Source organism: Xyrauchen texanus, chromosome 20 (assembly GCF_025860055.1).
Source record: "Xyrauchen texanus isolate HMW12.3.18 chromosome 20, RBS_HiC_50CHRs, whole genome shotgun sequence".
NCBI classification, from domain to species: Eukaryota; Metazoa; Chordata; class Actinopteri; order Cypriniformes; family Catostomidae; genus Xyrauchen; species Xyrauchen texanus.
Genome location: NC_068295.1, coordinates 3,407,323 through 3,426,922, shown reverse-complemented (window position 1 = coordinate 3,426,922; position 19,600 = coordinate 3,407,323). Strand labels below are relative to the sequence as shown.

Here is a 19,600-nt window from a genome sequence, read left to right as displayed (position 1 = left end):
TGCCATCTTCACTGTTGGTCTGGTTCTTGCATCCCAGCATTCCATGTTGTCTGCACGGGTCGAGCAGTGTCTGCAGCGTTGTGCAGAACTCGCTGTAGACGTGCTGGAGATGGAGAGTGAGATTGCCGTCAGATGCGAGCCAGATCGTTGCGGACTGGATAGACTGCAGGAGGACCAGGACCAGCTGGAGGTATGGGCACACTAAACATTTCTACAGGAATTGCCAAAGTTTTTGAGAAGCATAAGATATGAGGGAGGTTGATTAATTAATTTATTTTTTTACATTTGTCTTCTGACAATGTCCAGCAGTGTATGTACATGCGGCACTGGAGATTTTAAATTTTTTCTGTTAAAGAAAAATAAATAGCTGGCACGTTGGTCTAGCTAAGGCTAATTACATAGCTAATATTTGATGTAACCTAAATACACACAATTAAATAATATTTACGCACATCTTCCAAAGTTTGGCAAAATTACAGCTTGATTGGAAATGATGCCCAATAAAAACATTCTCCTCACAAGTGTTATTTACCTTGACTTTTTCTTCAAACATCAGTTGTCTCATATTTCAACTCTAGCATGATCTTCACTATTATTGTTGACTTGGTTAACATGTACAATAACTTTTGTAAAAAAACACAAAAAAAAACCATATATATATATATATATAGAGAGAGAGAGAGAGAGAGAGAGAGAGAGAGAGAGAGAGAGAGAGAGAGAGAGAGAGAGAGAGAGAGATCGTTTACAGAGGCATAATTAGCCTAATACGGGACCGGGTGTGTAGGATCACGACCCGGCCCCGCCCTCCGCCCTGCCACAAGATGTTTTTGTCTGCAAGCGCTTTTCATGTGGAGTACAAAGAGGGGTTAGACACTGACACCCTAATGCGAATCATGAATGCGGCTTCATGATTGCTGTAACAAAGTGGATAGCCACAGTCTACAGGTAGATTTATATTGTGGATGATGAGTTTAAAAGATTTCATGTCTATTGCAATGAATATGCAACCTATGTGGGGACTAGTTCTTTTAATTAGTCAAACTCCCACTTAGACTTTGGAAATGTTTTATGTTACTTGAATTGGTACTATTTTAGTCCATTTCTATCTTTATACTGTAGAAGGATTTGTTTGGAAAATGTTAATAAAGCTGTAACGCGGACTCAGGTTGGTTGGGATCCATAAGCAGTCTTTATTTAGAGACAGGGTTCAGGTCAAAAACAGGCCAGGTTCAGTTATAGGGCAGGCAGGAATGTTATAGGCAATCGAGTTCGTGATCAGACAGGCACTGGATCGAGGCAGGCAGCAGATATCGTAGACAGGTAGACAGGCGTTAAGGTATCAAGGGCAGGCGGCAGGTAATCATGGTCGTAGACTGGCTAGGTAAATACACAGGAGATCAAGTAGTAGGTTGATTCGAAGACTCTCAGTAATGCAGCCGGGGCAAACAAGACTTTGCAATGATGGCACAGACACGCGTGATTTAAATAGAGTGGAGGTAATGGGGAACAGCTGCGGGCAATCGGACCAGGTATGTGCGGTTATGGGAAGTGTGGTTCAAGGTTAGAACTCGGGTGAGTTAGATCTCCGGTGGCCGGTTGAAGAAGCACCTTCACCGGCGTTCGTGACAAAAGCATTATATTGTTACATATTGTTTTGTTTTCTTTCCTAAGATGGAAAAAAATCATTTTGATAGGAAAAGAAGTATATGTCGTCATATTTCAGCATTTAAAAAATTCTGTGATTAATCGAAAAAAGTATCGTGGTAAAAAAAAGTAAAAACGTGGACTGTGGCTCAGTTGGTAGAGTGGGTTGGCCACTAATCGCAGGATCGGTGGTTTGAATCCCGGCCCAGACGACTCCACATGCCAAAGTGTCCTTGGGCAAGACACTGAACCCCAAGTTGCTCCCAATGGCAGGCTAGCACCTTGCATGGCAGCTCTGCCGTCTTTGGTGTGTGAATGGATGAATGTGTCACAGTGTAAAGTGCTTTGAATACCGTTAAGGTTAAAAAGGTGCTATATAAGTGCAAACCATTTACGTGAGGCCCAATAAAATATAAAGTGATATTTACCTTGATTTTTCTTTGTTTTCTCTAATCATCACTGGTCTCATAGTTCCTCTCAAGCATGCTCTTCACTGGCACTTTTGTCCACTTGGATAACAACTACACTAACTTTTAGTTTAGCTACTAGACAACTGTTTGGTGTGGTGGAAAAACGAGTGGGATAGTAATCATTTTCACACAAAAAGTATATAGAAGTGGTTTCTTCATTTCACTCTTTGTTTAGATAATCATAGTTTTTAATTTGTATGTTTATAATGGATTTACATAGTTTAAGATCAACAGTCTTTGCCTGGGTCAAAGCTAGAACAGCACAATCTATAGTTCAAATCTGTTTGTTTTAATAAAAACTAACCCCTGGGATATGAAAGTGCCTAAAGTTGAAGAAACATCCAGTAATATTTATTGAAATTTGTTTTGTTTCATTATAGTGCTTTTGTTGCCGGTTTATAAAAGCTGTAAGCAGGGGTCTGGGTATCTCAGCGATTATTGATGCTGACTATCACACCTGGAGTCGCGAGTTCGAATCCAGGGTGTGCTGTGTGACACCAGCCAGGTCTGCTAAGCAACCAAATTGGCCTGGTTGCTAGGGAGGGTAGTGTCACATGGGATAACCTCCTCATGGTAGCGATTAAGTGGTTCCTGCTCTCAATGGGGCGTGTGGTGAGTTGTGTGTGGATCGCGGAGAGTAGCATGAGCCTCCACATGCTGCGAGTCTCCGGTGTCATGCACAACAAGTCACGTGATAAGATACGCGGACTGACGGTCTCAGAAGTGGAGACAACTGAGACTTGTCATCCGCCACCTAGATTGAGGTGAGTAACCACGCCACCACGAGGACCTACTAAGTAGTAGGAATTGGGCATGCCAAAATTGGGGAGAAAAGGTGATAACATTTAAAAAAAAAAAAAAGCTGTAAGCCATTTGTTACAAATCTCTACTTTCACGTTGCGACAAAAACACCCCTTACCTTGTAAAATCACTGTAATACTTGGCCTCTTGTGGCATATAGCTTTAACCAAATAAACCCAGAGGTTAGTGGTTACCCCAGTGAAAATATCTGCTTGGGAAGTGACCGAGTGCTTTTGCAGAAACACAATAACACATCCAAACCGTTTACTAGCGAGCCGCTCACAGAACAGGAAGTTTCTTGTTTGTTGTGACACATTGACCTCCCAGTGTTGATCGAATGGAAATGGCTTTCTCCATCTCTCATGATGAATTTGTTTTAACACATTGTTTCTAAAAATCTGTTTCCTGTTGTGATTGAAGTTTCACATCCACTGAGAGCCAGCCAGACGCTGGATTTGTTCAATAGGCGTTATGAAGTTTTTGACTCAGACCTCACATCACTTTATTACACGCTCTGGACACCATTGTTCATAAGAATGTGCGTTTTATGGCATTTATGATGTGTATTTGTACGTGTAATGCACATGTGCTGGTTGATTAATTTGTTTCTGCATTGTGGGGTGTGTTGTGAAATATGATGTATACTTCAGTGCCGTGCATTGCACAAACACACACAGCTGTCTGAAACCCCAATGCGAAAGAAATGACCTAATCGCTCATACTAAAATAGTTTGACTCTCATGCACAAAGCATCTGACAGTCTCTGTTCAAGAAACATTGAGCAGCTGGATTCTTTTGAATTCTGTAATGCTTTTAATTACCATCAAAAACACTGTCAAAGATACCAACATTGCATATGTAAGGCATATGATTCCTGTTAGAGCTGTTAGTGTAAAGCAGCTTTAAGAGTGAAATTCAAAAGTCAGTTTGAGATTATTGAATTGTGAGATACAGATGTAGTAGGTCATAAGGTATTACATGCAATTATATTATCTTATTTACATCAAATGGGTGTTTTTTCTCCAGTCAGAAAACAAGGTGTTGAAGGTGGAGATGGAAGCTGTGCAGAATCTGTCTGCTCGTTTGACAGATGTGTGTCCAGAGAGAATGCACACAGTACAGACTGACATACACACCAGCCTGCACACCTGGCAAGAGCTTGTCAAGAGTGTAGCGGAAAACAGGAGGAGACTCCAACAGTTTGACCTGCTCCGGCAGTTCTTCCGAAACTACCTGGCAATGATGTAAGTCAACCTTTTGAAATAAGACCTTTTTAATAGTTTTTAAAAGTTTATATCATGTAGTGTTAAATGTTGAAAATTGGCCCAAATTTAAAAGACAGAAATCTGTCTGTGTGTGTGTGTGTATATATATATATATATATATATATATATATATATATATATATATATATATACAGTACTGTGCACAAGTCTTAACACATAAGATGTTTCACAAAAGCATTTGTCTAAAGATGGTTATTTATATGTTCAGCTTTAGTGTGTCAATAGGAAATATAAATGTTAGACTCCCAAACATTACTTTTGTAAATAGAAAAGATTCGAATAGAAGAACAGGGAGCCCTGCAACAGCTGTCACGTCCCCCACAAAGCCCCCACTGAACATCGAGTCAGTCTGAGATTACATAAAGAGACAGAAGCAATTGAGACAGTCAAAATAGAAGAACTGTGGTGAATTCTCCAAGAAGCTTGGGACATCTTATCTGCCAACAACCAAGAAAAACATCTTGGTTACTGTTGTAACCTCCGTTCTCTGATGGAGGGAACGAGATGTTGTGTCGACGTAGTGACACTGGGGGTCGAACTTGGAAGCCCCAAACACCTCTGATATTTGAGAAAAGGGCAATGAGAATTGGCGAGTGGAATTTGCATGCCACTCCCTCGGACATACAGGTATAAAAGGAGACAGCTTGCATCCACTCATTCAGTTTTGTGCGGAGTAGCTGACACAGTGTCCCGGCCATTTCAGCGGGTAGTTCAGTGTTGTGGCAGGAGGGACACAACGTCTCGTTCCCTCCATCAGGGAACGGAGGTTACAACAGTAACAAAGACGTTCCCTGTCTGTCACTCACCAGGGGACCCTATACAAAATGCCACAACCAACTGAACTGCCACGTGCCGTCGTAACCTTCCCAACACCCCAGATCAGTCGCATAGTCCCTCGTACCCCAAGGGGGGGACAAGACGTACTTACAATGGGAATAGGTCACATCAGCCATTTTGACCTTTTATCTCTTTTTCTCTTTGAAAATGAATAATTCACAGCTGGGACCAAGATATATTCGCGCCGGGGAAGGTGTTCTTTTCCCCATGGAGAAAAAACACCGTGGAGACCACATCCTGCCCGAAGGGGAGGTTAAAATGTGGAGTATACATCACATGGACTTACCAACCGGGAAGTACCACACATGGAAAGAAGTCCCCGCGGTAGGTCCAACCTGGAAGGGAAGAGCTCTACATGCACAGCGACTGGTGGCAGAGCAGAGCTCTGCCCAAGGGAAGACATGGGTTTGCATCAGGGGCAAGGAGAAAGGAGGTCCTTCCTCAGGGGAATTTGCCTGGGAGGGGCTGTTGCGAGGGGGTGAGCTCTGAGAACCAAGTCTGAATGGGCCAGTATGATGCAACCTACATGACTTGTCCGAACAGGGTTTTGGCCAGGGAGAACCATAGCGGGCAGTGGGAGGATTCCTGGGAAGGAAACAGGTATACCTGCACTTCACGAATCGACTCCAAATCTGCTGAACCACCTGGGGGTGGAGTCACAACTCTAATCTCCGCAGTGCGATTGGGTTCGCCTGGGATGTGAGTGGCCCGCAACGAATTCAGTCGCTGCTGACTTCAAAGGAGGAGATGGCGGGCGAGTTGCGACATGCAACGTGAGCATAAACCACCTTGCCGATTTATATATGCTACCGTCACCATGTTAGTCCGGATTAGTCATGGATCAACAGCAGGTTAGGTGACTGATACCTCGTCCTCATCACGAGCCCCGAATGAGACATTAAGACAATGAGACATTTCTTTTTGGCTACCATCAGCCATAATCAAGTTATACACTGTAAACTGTGTAATTTGTAAATGCGTTTGGCGAGTATCATGTTAATCTGTGTGTATTGCCTGAAGCTCTTTCTTTATCCACTGCTGTTCATCCTCTCTCAGCTCTTGGACTGAAGACACCCGTTCCTGTATCTTCTCAGAAAGTGCTCTGCGTCAAAGCCGAGAGAATCAGGAGCCGTTGGTTGAGGTTCTGGATCGACAGATTGAACAGAAGTTTGAGGAATTCGATCAGCTCACTGTCACTGAGAAGAAGCTTTTTGGTGACGAACACCATCTGAACAAAATGGTATGAGATTTTTTAAAAGGGTCAAATCATAAATATTTGTATAGTTTAATTTTAGAATATTAGTCAAGATTGTGTAATGTTGTTTTACAACATGACCATTTTTGCCCTTAGAATTAAATGGGCTGCTGTGTCTTGAAGACTTACATTTAAACAGCTTCATTCTCTATTATATCAAAAGATCAAGTAAAATTAGATTTTTCATGACATGATGCATTTTTTTAAATGAATGAAAATGTGGTGTTCTGAATGCTGTTTAGTGTTGGGAGATTTTGTAAAAATGTGTAATGCTTAAAAATCAGCCTTTTCCATGGCTTTTGAACTCATCTTTGCACAACACACTTCTCTTTGTCTCCTGCAGATCAGCGAGAGGATGGAGGAGCTCCGGAGCATGCTGGGATGGATCCTAGTCCATTGGAGGGCTCAGAAGGATCAGCTGTTGACCAGAAAGAAAACTGAGGAAGCCCACACAGATGCCATTTATTCAGAAGCCACCTGTTGCACCCTGCAGCCGCAGGTAGAGCTGAAATCACTGGTGCTCATAGTAAATATTGTCTCCTCCATAATGCATGCTAATTCTGCCATGCTATTTTCAGCTGGAAACCTCGCCAGAGGAATCTCAGAAGAGCTTAGAGAGCTTAAGTGTGCTTCCTGTTGATCTGGAGGATAGTTTACAGCACAATGATGCATATGAAGTGATGAAGAGCATCAGTCCTAGAGGAAGTGATGTCAGTAGTAACATAGAGAGGCCTGATTCACCCTACCTGATGCTGAAGGAGCCTAGTTCTTCGGCTCTAGGGGGCACTGTTAACCTCATCCTGAGCTTCAGTAACTCTGGAGACACACAAATCCAGGTACAGGAGCCTGGCGGGGAGGGTGACGTACCGGTGCCCGAGCCTGTGCACAGGGTGAGAATGATTTGAAGACCTCAAACATCCATGCACTCACTCACACACACACACACACACACACACACACACACACACACACACACACACACACACACACACACACGCACACAGTCAACCCAGCCCAGTCTCACAATGGGAATGGGTTTATTCCTTGTAATATAAGCTGTTAAAGGAACAGATTACTCAAAAATGAAAATTCTGTCATTATTTCCTCATGGGGTTCCAAATTCTTATACTGTTATTTTTTCCATAGAGCAACAGTTCATAGGGACCAGGGACTGTCAAGCTCCGAAAAGGACAAAAGTGCCACAAAAGTAGTCCATTGGACTCTACGGCGTTCACCCCAAGTCTTCTGAAGTCATACAAAAGCTTTGTGTTAAGAACAGACCGAAAAAATTATTATATATGTTTTTATGATTAACAATAATTCAAAAATGGTTTGTTGAGGCGGCATGCCAGGTATGACATCATAAGCTATGATTCCATCCAAGTTGCAAATGACATTATTTGAGGAAAATCGGAAAATCGAAAAAACTATTTGCGACTATAGCAGCATTTCCATCCAGTGTGTTCCAAATCGTCACTTCAGGGATCATTCAGGGAAATTGGCACATGTGGTTTCACATAACTCACTGTCTAAAATGTTTATATAGTCTAATATTCCAATGTTTGTCTGCTACAAATAAAATTTGTTTCGAAATCTACAACGTATGTCTTAAATGTATAAATGACCCCATTACCAGCTTGAGTAGTAACACTAATAGACAACATGCAGTAGGAGATTTACAATTTGTGCATGGATTTTTTTGTCCACGTCAAATAACTTATTCAAAAATACATTACAAATGCAATTCATACTGAACAATTACTTGAATACACCTCTTCTATGATTAACATGTTTTCATTTGCTGAATATAAAGTCATTTTTGCTATTTCTTCTGGGGATTAAATAAAAAAATTGTCATGTGGTGTTCAGAGACAGTAAAAAATGTCACATTGACGTGTTTTAAACTATACTTTTTTTAAATATTAAAAAATTTGTATCACCTTGGACAACCTTATTTGTCAAAGGCCCATTATATAATAAACACTTTTTAATGCAAAAATAACACAAAAGTAAATATCTCGAAATAAACATACTCGAATACTCGTGAAACTTTGCACAGACATCAGAAGTGGTGAAAATGTACATCTGATGTGGGTTTCAGAATTAGCTGTGGCAAAATGCCTCGATAGCGCCACCTACAAACATTCAACGATGTGCGCTTCACGCTACGTTTCACCTACATGTACGAAAATTGGTACACATGTGTAACATGCAAATACCTACAAAAAAGTCTCTTGGACCCAGGCCCTAAACTCAACAGGAAGTCAGCCATTTAGATTTTTCTCTTATATTTTTGCTCAGTTTTTGCCATTTCCAGGCCTCATACTTAAACAAGCTCCTCCTAGAGATTTCATCAGATCAACATCATATTCAGTCAGTCTAATCTAAAGGCCTTGGCGATGCTAAATTGCGAAGCTTTTGAGTTTTCACTGCACGGCGCGGCCGTGACGGTCTGACACATTTTGATGTTTCGCCATGAAACAGGAAGTTGTTATAACTCATACGTACAGTGTCCAATCTGCTCCAAACTTCACATGTTTGATAAGAGTCCCAGCCTGAATACATCTACGTGCCAATATTCAGTTTTAGTCATAGCGCCACCTACTGGCAACAGCCAATTACAGATCTTATACTTAATCTCCTCCCAGAGATTTAATCAGATCAACATTATATTTAGTCTGTCTTAATCTAAAGGTCTTGGTGATGTTAAATTACGAAGCTCTTGAGTTTTCGTTGAAGGGCGTGTCCGTGTCAGCCTGACAAATTTTGATATGAAACAAGTCACTTTGGGGCCTAAACATGCTCGAATACTCATGAAACTTTGCACACATCTCAAAAGTGAGGAAAATGTACATCTGAGACTGGTTTTAGAATTACTTGTGGCAAAATGGCTCGATAGCATCACCTACAAAATTTCAACTAAGCAGCCCTCATGCTACGTTTCACCTACTCGTAAGAAAATCGGTAGGCATATGTAACATGTCAACAAGTACAAAAAACCTCTTAGACCATATCCTAAACCCAACAGGAAGTCAGCCATTGTGATTTTTTCTTCTATTTTTTTTTATATATTAAATCAGATTAACATCATATTCGGTCAGACTAATCTAAAGACCTTGGCGATGCTAAATTGCGAGTTTTCTTTGAACGGCGTCCGTGGCAGCCTGGCATAGTTTGATGTTTCGCCATGAAAAAGGAAGTTGTTGTAACTCAAACATACAATGTCCAATCTGCTCCAAACTTCACATGTTTGATAAGAGTCTCACCCTGAACACTTCTAAATGCAAATATTTATGTTATAAACATAGCGCCACCTAGTGGCAACAGAAAATGTCATGTTTTACACTGTGATACACTCTTAACAACATTTAAGTGCTAAAAAATGCAAAAAAAAATTGGAGTGACATTCCCCTGGCACAGCAGCCCCAACATGCCCCAGTGTGCGAGTGCCCGTTCATCGCTGCCTGCAGCTTCAATTTTCATTTATTTTTCGTCCGTTTAAGAGCTTGACAGACACAAACTGTTTTTGAACTGTTGTTGTATGTAAAATAGCAGAGTGAGAATTCTTGAAAAATTCTTGTTTAGCATTCCACATAAGTCTTCCGGGATTGGAACGACGTGAGGGTGAGTAAATAATGACAGATTTGTAATTTTTGGGTGAACTATCCCTGTAACATTTCTTTGCTTTTTCTACCTGTCTGTGTCACAGTTACAAAAGCACCAACATCACAAGCCTGTATTTCACACCCCACTCTATTTTCAGCAGTTATCTTCTGTCTCCTTACAGTTTCCTCTCTCTTCTTCCACTACATCCTTCTGTTTTATCTCCTCTCACCTTCTCCTTCAGCTCGCTGAGTCTTACTCTTCTGCCTGTAAAAGCTTTTGGAAACGCTGCCAGGGGCTTTTTGGTAGTTTAAAGCAAAAGAAAAAGATCTATCGACACAGTACAGAAGAGGTAAATTAAGTTGTGGTTATTGGCCCTGCATGATTAAACAGAAACATGTTAGTGTTGTGCATGAAGACTGCAGTGTGATGGACTGACTAACACATGATCTTCAGGAGTGAAACCATCATTCACCATCATATCATACTATGATAAACTGATTAGGATTAATAAGCAGTACAGGACATCTCAAGCAGCATTGTGGAGAAACATGGGCTATGCACTAACATACTGCTTACTTCTGCATAGTGTACATACTATGTACTGCATACTATTCTAAAAAAAAGTAGGCAGTATGCTTTGAAACATTTCGAACAGCAGTATGCGACATTGTTGTCCCGTGACCTCATGTATGATCCAGTGATCGGCATCCAGTGTTTATCTCAGAAATAAATATTTAGCATATTTTTGAACTGTATAAATAACTTTTGGCAGTCCATTGAAATAATGAGTTTAGAATACATAGTAGTGCTGTTAAGTAGGGCGTCGTTTGCTCAGTGGTTGGAAAACCTACAAAGTAAAAGAGTTCACTTTGTTGCATGAGGGGTCACTGCGGTTTTGGAAAGAATGCAAACAGTTAAGAGCAGGTAATGTAAAGATTACTGAGGAAATAGCCACTTCCAATGATCTCATTCTGAGCTGCCAGTATGGGAAACATTTGAAACTGGGACGGGAAACTTTTCCAAGACACATATAAAGCCTCATTTCAAACATTCAGATTGTTTACAAAACTATCATTGGGAAAAGTTTGAAAGTAATTGCAGCAAAAATAAAACTTGTGTGTTTCTTGGAACCATTACAAGAGGTTTAAGAGTATATTAGCCTTAAATAGATCTGCAGTATGCTCTCGTCTTTTATTATGCCATAATGGTCTGTGAAGTGTAAACTTTGGTCAGTAGTAGAAATTATTTTGGAAATTGAGCTGTTGCAGTAGGTTTTGCTGCTCTCGTGTAATCCAGGAGTATAATTTTGTGGATGTGTTCCATTTTGGAATACCTCAAGGGAGCTTTGAATAACAGATTCTTTTTTAAATAATGACAGGCGGATTAGGGCTTGTGGGACATTGGCTGGCCGCTGTCATATACCCTCACTTAAAATGCATTTTGATATCTTTCAGCAGGATTTTTTTTATTTTGTACAGTCAAAAACAGATTTATTTTTGTTGTCCAGATGTATTAAATTATTAAAAAATTCATACAAAATGCAATTCACACAGAACAATTACTTACAGTAAATACACCTCTTCTATGATGAACATGTTTTGAATTACTGAGCTCCAAGTCCATCCATCCATCCATCCATCCATCCATCGTCAACCGCTTATCCTGTGTACAGGGTCGCGGGGGAGCTCCAAGTCATTTTATATTTTTTTATTTGAGTCAAAAATGTCATGTGGTGTAACCATCCTGAGACAGTAAAAAAAAAAAAGACATGTCCGCATGAGTAGTGTAGAATAAACATTTATTAGAATATAAAAATAGCAGTGAAGGAATATTGTTTTAAAATATGTTTAATGATTGAAAAATAATAATTTGTCCACCAAATCAGTCATATGGTGTTCCCAATGTGTAGATATCCATTCTGGAGTCATGTGACAAAAAATAAATAAAACTCATAAAACACAGAAGACCTCTTTAGACCGTCAAGACTTTTTTGAAATCAAAGATCAAGTTGTTTACAGTCTCAAGGAATGTATTTTAATGATTACACCACATGACATTTCTACAGGCATTAAATCGATTTTTGTAGAAAATGCTGTAAAGGTTTTAAAAAAATTGGTGAAACACAGACACAAAGAGAATTTTTCTACGAACCTGAAACGTGTTATAAACTAGATTCTTACAAGATTTCTCGGACAACCTTATTTATCAATAGCTGCGTTTACATTCACCCTCATACTGCGATTAAACTGTTGCTCATGTAAACAGAATACTGTGAATATGATAATTAATCAGAGTAATGATAATCACAGTGAGATATGTGGAGTATTCCTGTATTAATCGCTCTATACAAGCTGGTGTAACGGGAGTCTGCTGGTAGATAGATGTGCAATGTGTGTAAACCTCACTCTCCTGACCTCAAGAGGTGCACTAGCGACTGACGCTAGAGGCTGTAGCCTTTAGCCTCCTTGTTAGCGCACCCGCCTCCTACGCCAGTTTGAGTCCTGTTTGGAGCGATGCGACCAGGGCTGGTTACATTGGTGCCGTGACCTGGATGGGAGTGAGGTTTAGGGGGGTGAGTGTAACGGGGGCCAGCTGGTAGATAGCTGTGTAATGTGTATAAACCTCACTCTCTTGACCTCAAGAGGTGCACTAGCGACTGACGCTAGTGGCTGTAGCCTCCTTGTTAGCGCACCTGCCTCCCATGCCGGAGACCCCGGTTCGAGTCCCGTTCGGAGCTGGGCGACCAGGGCCAGTTACACTTGTAAATGCTTTAATCGCATTTCTTCCACTCTGGCCAAAGTACTACTGCGCCAATGCCGCAGACGTATGATGTTACACTCATTTGCAGGTTCAAAAACATCACGAAACAGAAGATGCTGCACTTCTCCGCTTCACGTGAAAAGGCAGTTTCTTACACTGTTTTCCAGCAGTGGTGCTCCCCGCTGCAGAATTTACAGCCCCTCGGCAAACAAACAAACATATTTTCCCGAATTGTGAATGTCCGTTTGCAGTCTGAATGGAATGTTAGTGAGATGTGAGAGTGAAAATAATGGCAAGGAAACACGTCTTTCAAATTTTGTCCTTGTGGGCGGAACACAACAACATCCAGCGCAAGTGTTCCGATTCACAAACAAATGACTCTTATGAACGATTCTTTTTAGTGAATCAAACAGTTCATCCAGTGTAGTCAAAAATTATTCAAAATTTTTCAAAAACACAAACTGATTCATTTTGTGTTAAAAAATATGTTTTTTTGTAATAATTATTCATTTATTAAAAAACTTTTTTTAAAAATCTAATTTCTCAGCAAATAATCAGAGTATTGGCAAGTATTGGTGTACATGTAAACATAGCCAGTGACTCAAACTTCTAATAGTGTTGCAAAAAGATAGAAGCATATAATCCCACAAACTAAGTCAGATAACTGTATAATTGTAACTCACAGAGTTTCCCACAGTTTCTATACGACATCTGTAAACTAAAGTTTCCTACACACTAGAGAAATAGTGTCAGTTTGTGGAAATAGTTTGAAATCGAGCAGCAAAAAAGAGAATTGGATTTCCGAAAGCTCAGCTTGACCCGTATCGCTCCAATTCTCATTGGTCAATATATTCAGATTTTCTCAACTTTTGGTCACATGACTTGGTTCGTAAACTCGTGTGTAGATGCCCAAAGGCCAGCAGCGTACTCTTTGAAAGTATGCAGATGAGAATGCGAATACTTGTCCAACATATTGCATTAAACCGAATGCGTTATTATTCCCGTAGCTAGCAATAAACACGTCAATAGATTAAATAACTTTAACGACCTGCTCAGCAAAAGTCTCTTCAAACTATTGCTCCGTCATGAGAAAAATGACTGATAAAGAAGACTACAGTTTATATAGCACCCCTTGTGGCAACGCTGAGCATGCACATACTTTTAGGCACATTTGACAAATTGCATCAACGTAATGCATCAACACATGAAATCAAGATTGTGCAACTAGAAGTTCCTGTTTCCACTAACCTGCGTAGAACATGTTTTGGGCCTAAATCAAACCAGCAGTGGCCTGTGGCTGGCTTTTATCAGATCTTAAGATGTGATTTAAATGAGAAAGAAAAGCAAAAGGAACCAATCAAAATATGAGGGGTGATTGGATGGAGGCAGTACAGTTGTTCACTCTTTTTTTTAAGTTCACTTTAGGACTAATGTAAACTCACTGATGTCAGTAGTGCGGTGTTGAGATGTGACCTCACCATTTTTTTCCCATGAATGGTGAGTTTTGAAATGGCTCCCAGCAGGAGTGAGGGGTGCTGGAGGGCTTTCTTGAACTTTCTCGAAAGTCTCCTGACTGCACTGGTGATTTATGGACTCAAACTGCCAGGGCAACACAAGATTAGTCACAGGGTGAAAGGTCAAGCCATTACAGCTGTGTATGACGACATGTTTAAGAGCATATGATTCTTATTAAGCCCTGAGAACAAAAAGAAATGTGCTTGTACAGAGTCTTTCATGATGTTCTTCTCACACAATTTCAATGTTTTGCACTTTATTATTGTAAACATAAGTGTGTAACTCATCATGCACCATTTGTGCTGTGTACATTAATGCTACTTCAAATTGTGAGGCTTATTGAGAAGAGGCGTGCTTTTACTTTTTAAAGAAATCTTACGGTTTTGCAGATAAAATTCCATAGACTTACACAAACCACATAGTGAAGCCATAGCAACCACCCAGATCACCATTGCAACCGCTTAGCAACACACTAAACATACACTTAACACCTTAGCAATGTGATAGCAATGCCCTGTTATCACTGCTCTGAGTTTTGCACAAGCAAGCAAATCTACTATATTATTTCTTATTTTTTGCGAAAACAAAACTTTGCTATTTTAAAACTACTATTTTACTTTTGCTCAAATGTGGATTCCATCTTTTTAACGTAAGCAGTGAAGAAATGGTATTTCAGCATTGTTTTGGTCGATTGTTCTTATCATTGTAGTCTGATGTCATTATTCACCAGTATCAAATGTGAAGCAATGTGCTTTTACTCAGAAATGCTTGGCTTGAGTCAGCGTCACACTCACAAAATTGTATTCAAAATCTCAGTTTAGACATTTAAACACATTTTTTGTGAAGCAGAATTTTAACTGTGAATTTAAGTGGCCCAAAAGTACTTATGAATATCACTGCATTAGATGAATAAAATATCTGACCATGTAGCATCTATTGCAAAGAAAGATTGCACAAGCACACTTTAAAGCAAAAAAGTCTGCCTAAAAAAGAATGTCTGCTCAAGAAGCAACACATTGCGTGCTAGCTAACAATTAGCATGCGGTACCAACCTCGGCCACCAGGTGCCACTATCGGTAAGCATGAAATCTTGTGCCTGTAAGGGGACAGATGAAGGCTGTGGTACTTGATCTGTTGATTTATAGTTGTTTAATACTCTAACAAGAATGCTTTGCAAGTCTTAATCAAGGAAAGAAACATATATAATGTTACAAAGCCAACTAATGCATGAAACCCCACTGTTAAATGAATATACCTCAGGTTACATGCATTTAATTTGTCATTCGGGACTTATTTTTGGTAGTTTTATGACATTCACCACCAGGAATACCAGTGCTGCTATTGATATTGTGCTTTTTTATTTGTTTGCCTATGTTAACATGCGCTAGATAGATGTCTAGCGCACAGCGATGTCTCTCGCTGTGTTTTTACTGCTTTGTTTAAAGGGATGACTCATGTTTGCGTTGCCCAAACTCTGTGGAGCGACGTGTCAGCTTCAAACAACGTCCGACTGTCTGGTTGTCCCGTGGTCTGTGAAATGAGGGGAAGCATTGAGAACTTTGCGTCTCTTATATATTGTGATGTGTGTACACCTGGTTGTATTAATCTTGTATTAAATAATGTTATAATTTCTGGACGAATAGGGAACATTTAACAGATGTGCAGACTTTATAACGTTGGAACTTCATTACAATCAAAGCTCAACAAGTATGAAATCATTTTTGAGAAAAAAAAAATTGCATTAGTGAAATTTCAGGGCTTCCGTAAAAAAGTGAAAAATTGATGTAGCTAACACTTGGTTTGAAGTTTTGTAGCTAATGCAATGACATTCATATTTTTGTTTGTTCGGTTTAATTTAATTTTGTTTGTCCAAACACTTTTTGGTGTGCTTTATACTTTTTATAATATGAAATGCGTTTGCATGCTTCATAACAGCTTTATGCATGGGCTCATATGAGGAAGACAAAAAGTATTGAAATGTCTGAAACAATATTCTGCTTTTGTTTTAGGTAAGTACTTACTTGCATGTTACAGACAACAACACAGCAATAGCCCCAGTTTATGAGAGTATGACGCTGCCCAGAAGCAAAGCCCAGCGGCCCTCCTCCTCCTCCTCTCCCAGGACCTCCCCATACACTTTCTCCTCCCACTGTACCTCCCCATACTCCACATCCTCAAATGAAGATGCCCTTAAACAGGCCAACAACTCCCTTCACCTGCTGCCAAAAAGTGGCAACATCTCTATCTTCAGCAGCCTGAAGAGGAAGAGTAAGAAAAGGAAGATGAAAGATGACCGTAGGCACACCATTCAGAAGATCATGGGAGAGGAGCCTGAAGAGGAGGTCACTTTGCCACCTGTATGTGAACCATCGACGTACAATACACAAACTTGGCCTCTGAAGGAAAGGAAGAAGCGTAAAAATGCAACGAAACCAAAGAGCGATGGTATCCAGGTCTTGGATTACATGAAGAACCCTTTGGTGCAAGACATTGATGCAGAATGTTCCCAAGAGGTTGGAGCTCCAGAAGAACACCTCAGAATTACCACCCAAGGACATGTGAAGAATCACTACAGGTTCCTCTCGTTGGGGTCGGTCTTAAGCTTCGACCTGCCAAAGGATATGAGCCTCAACCCTAGCATTCAAGATGTCATTACAATTGGACCTGCTGAGCCAAAGAAGATAGATCCTCATAACCAGGACTCTCAGTCTGAGCGTCCTATAGCTCTGAGCACCTTCAAATTAGCACGTTCACCCCCAACACAAAAAGATGAGCTCAAGCACACATCTCCAGGTGAAATCACCCTTAGGATTGACTGTAAAGATGCTAAAAACATCAGCATTGAAACTGTCTCGTTTACTGAAGACAAATTTCCTCCTCCACCTTCTCCAGTCATTAAAGACATCTCCACTGAGGGGAACCACACCTCTTTATCCAGGGATCTGATTGATGTTCAACTAAAACATCACTCTGGGATCAGTAGGCTTCCCAAAGAAGAGGAAATCAATTGGGACACAATGCCAACTCAACTTAACTACAAAGAGAACCCTCAAGATATAGGCCAAGGCACAGCCAACCACAGTCACAGCTCAACTACTGCAGAGATTCATGTCCCATGTCCCAGTGTCCATACTTTGATTCACAATCTTAACGGACACATGTTCCACAAGCCAGCCAAGACCTCAAGCTCTCAACCATTGAGAGACAGTCCCAACCCACCTCAGAACCATGCATCTCACGTGGTTATGAACTTTGGAGCCAATGGAAGGAACGACTCTGTGGACTCTGGACACTCTAGCTCTGGAAGCTTCAAGCTATGTGCTGAGGGTCCCTTCCTTGAAACCTCAGAGTGTCCAATGTCCAAGAGGACAATGGCAAAGGTGCCATCAGATGAGGCAGAAGTCTCCAACAAGAACTTAGATTGCTCCATGCAAAAGAGCCTTGCATTAACCATCGACGATCCTGTCCACCCTGACCACCAACAGTTTGAGCAAGAAGAGGAGGAGTTGGAGGACATCTGGAATCACACCAACAGCTATCGACAGAGTGTATGTTCAGACATCATGTATAACAGTTATCAGGCTTTCCCAGCAAGCTCCTCTCCAGAAAAGAATAGGGAGTCCTCACCCAAGGATCAAGCGGTACTCTTCAGGAAGTTGGTTACTGCCTCTGCACCTAATCTTCTTGTGGCAGAGTTAAAATTGCCATCATCTATCCAGACTTTAGTGGGTTGTGGGAAGCAGCAGGATGCAAGGGAAGAAGCTCTGGGCAATGGGAATAGAAGGTCTTGGGCTGCATTCACTCAACCAGAACAGGTTTACAAACATGTTGCTGTTAATGAAACCGCTTCAGATCTTGTTAAACTGCCAGAAATAGAGGACCAGCAAAAGTATATCTACCATTATAGAGAGGAGGAGGAAGATGAGGAGGAGGAAACAGGGTTTCTGAAGGTGAGGTCAACATGATGTTTGCTAAACACCTGTCAGACCCAGTGAGCTATTGTCTAAGATATCAACATGAATGTATATTTTGTGAGCACAAGGATTCAACTAGTTTATGTGGTTGTATAGGTTTAATTTGTAAAGATATCCCTTCAAGATGAGTAATGGGCTGCACGTTCCATATTATTATGATAATTGGTGAATATAAATTTACCTTTACCGTGGTAAAGTAATGCTCTGGGTTTTTTGTCCTCTTCAGGACAAGTCTATGAGCCTCCTGTCTGTTCATATGGGTTTGGAGACAGATGACTCTGATATCCAGGTACAAAGAAGTACAAAATTGTGATGATTCTGACTGAAAAATGAGTGATTGTTGGACATTTAATTTGGCCTTTATTTCCAGAGTGGTAGGCAAGAACTGCCATCTATGGAAGGCACACTGGAGAGAAAACATAAACTGCAACTGGGGGGAAAGAAGGTGAATATCACATTTACTGTTATTAATCCCTCAAAGCAAGATCTTATGGAAAACATGACTGCACTCTTGCATGTCACGTTGGTGTAGATATCAGTTTAGATTCTTATTTGATTCATTGATTGTTTTAAGATGGTTTTGCTCTTTCAGGCCCTGTGCAGGACATGGAACTCTTACCATGCCATCTTGTACAAACAAACAATGTGTTTCTATGAAGACAGGAAAGATATACTCAGGGTAAGTTTGAAGACTTCAGGTTCTGGGTTTGCAGCTGAGTAGAAACATTTGTGTCCGTCTATTGCAAACAGACAGTCATTAGTTGTAATGCAAGGTTGAATTATGGTTAAATTGTGATCGAATTGCATTTTAATGGCAGCTGTAAAGTATGTGAGTTACCCAGAATGACTCTATGCTTGTATCTCATAGAGCTGTGCGACCAGCCTGCCTCTGAATCTAATCGGAGCAGTGTGTGAGCCATCACCAGAGTACACCAAAAAACCCAACTGCTTCTGCTTGAGGTAAATTACTAACAGAACTGCAGGGCTGTGCATGTTTGTCTTTGTTATATACTGAAGTATGTGTTTTAAAGAGATTTCTTCTGCAGTGCTGCTTTTATTTTTTTGTAATTCAAATCTTTTATTGATAAAAAAAAAAAAACACTAACACATACACACCGAATCAATATTTAACCCCCACTAATATCCCTCCCCAATCAGCAACCCCACCTTATTCATTAAATATATAATAAACATACATAATTAAACTAGACCTCTCTCTCCCCATCCCTTCCATGAGTATCCCCCAAAAACTGCTAAATAATTACACCATTTTCTGCAAAACAAGTCCCCAAACGCCTTCTACTTGCCACCTTCCTCGAACTCCGGAAATGATGGCGCTCCGTCTGACTTCCAACCCCTTCAAATAATTGTCTGCCAATCATAGTACTGGTCAGAACCCAATTTTTTACATGTTTGTCCCCCAAATTTATGACAGCCTTATCGCCCAAAATA

At 40.5% G+C, this 19,600-nt stretch overlaps 1 protein-coding gene across 3 annotated transcripts in view; it reads left to right on the top strand.

Moving 5' to 3' along the window:
• The window catches only part of LOC127660426 (uncharacterized), an 85,490-nt gene that overhangs the window by 51,946 nt on the left and 13,944 nt on the right, over window positions 1-19,600 (top strand). For 2 of the 3 annotated variants that reach the window (XM_052150636.1, XM_052150635.1), the window contains exons 19-29: window positions 38-190; window positions 3,942-4,159; window positions 6,095-6,278; window positions 6,637-6,792; window positions 6,872-7,183; window positions 10,141-10,248; window positions 16,184-18,124; window positions 18,375-18,437; window positions 18,519-18,593; window positions 18,741-18,827; window positions 19,017-19,108. In XM_052150636.1, the coding sequence (XP_052006596.1) occupies window positions 38-190; window positions 3,942-4,159; window positions 6,095-6,278; window positions 6,637-6,792; window positions 6,872-7,183; window positions 10,141-10,248; window positions 16,184-18,124; window positions 18,375-18,437; window positions 18,519-18,593; window positions 18,741-18,827; window positions 19,017-19,108 (3,389 nt within the window). The remainder of the gene's footprint in view (window positions 1-37; window positions 191-3,941; window positions 4,160-6,094; window positions 6,279-6,636; window positions 6,793-6,871; window positions 7,184-10,140; window positions 10,249-16,183; window positions 18,125-18,374; window positions 18,438-18,518; window positions 18,594-18,740; window positions 18,828-19,016; window positions 19,109-19,600) is intronic. The other variant, XM_052150637.1, reaches the window with a different exon arrangement.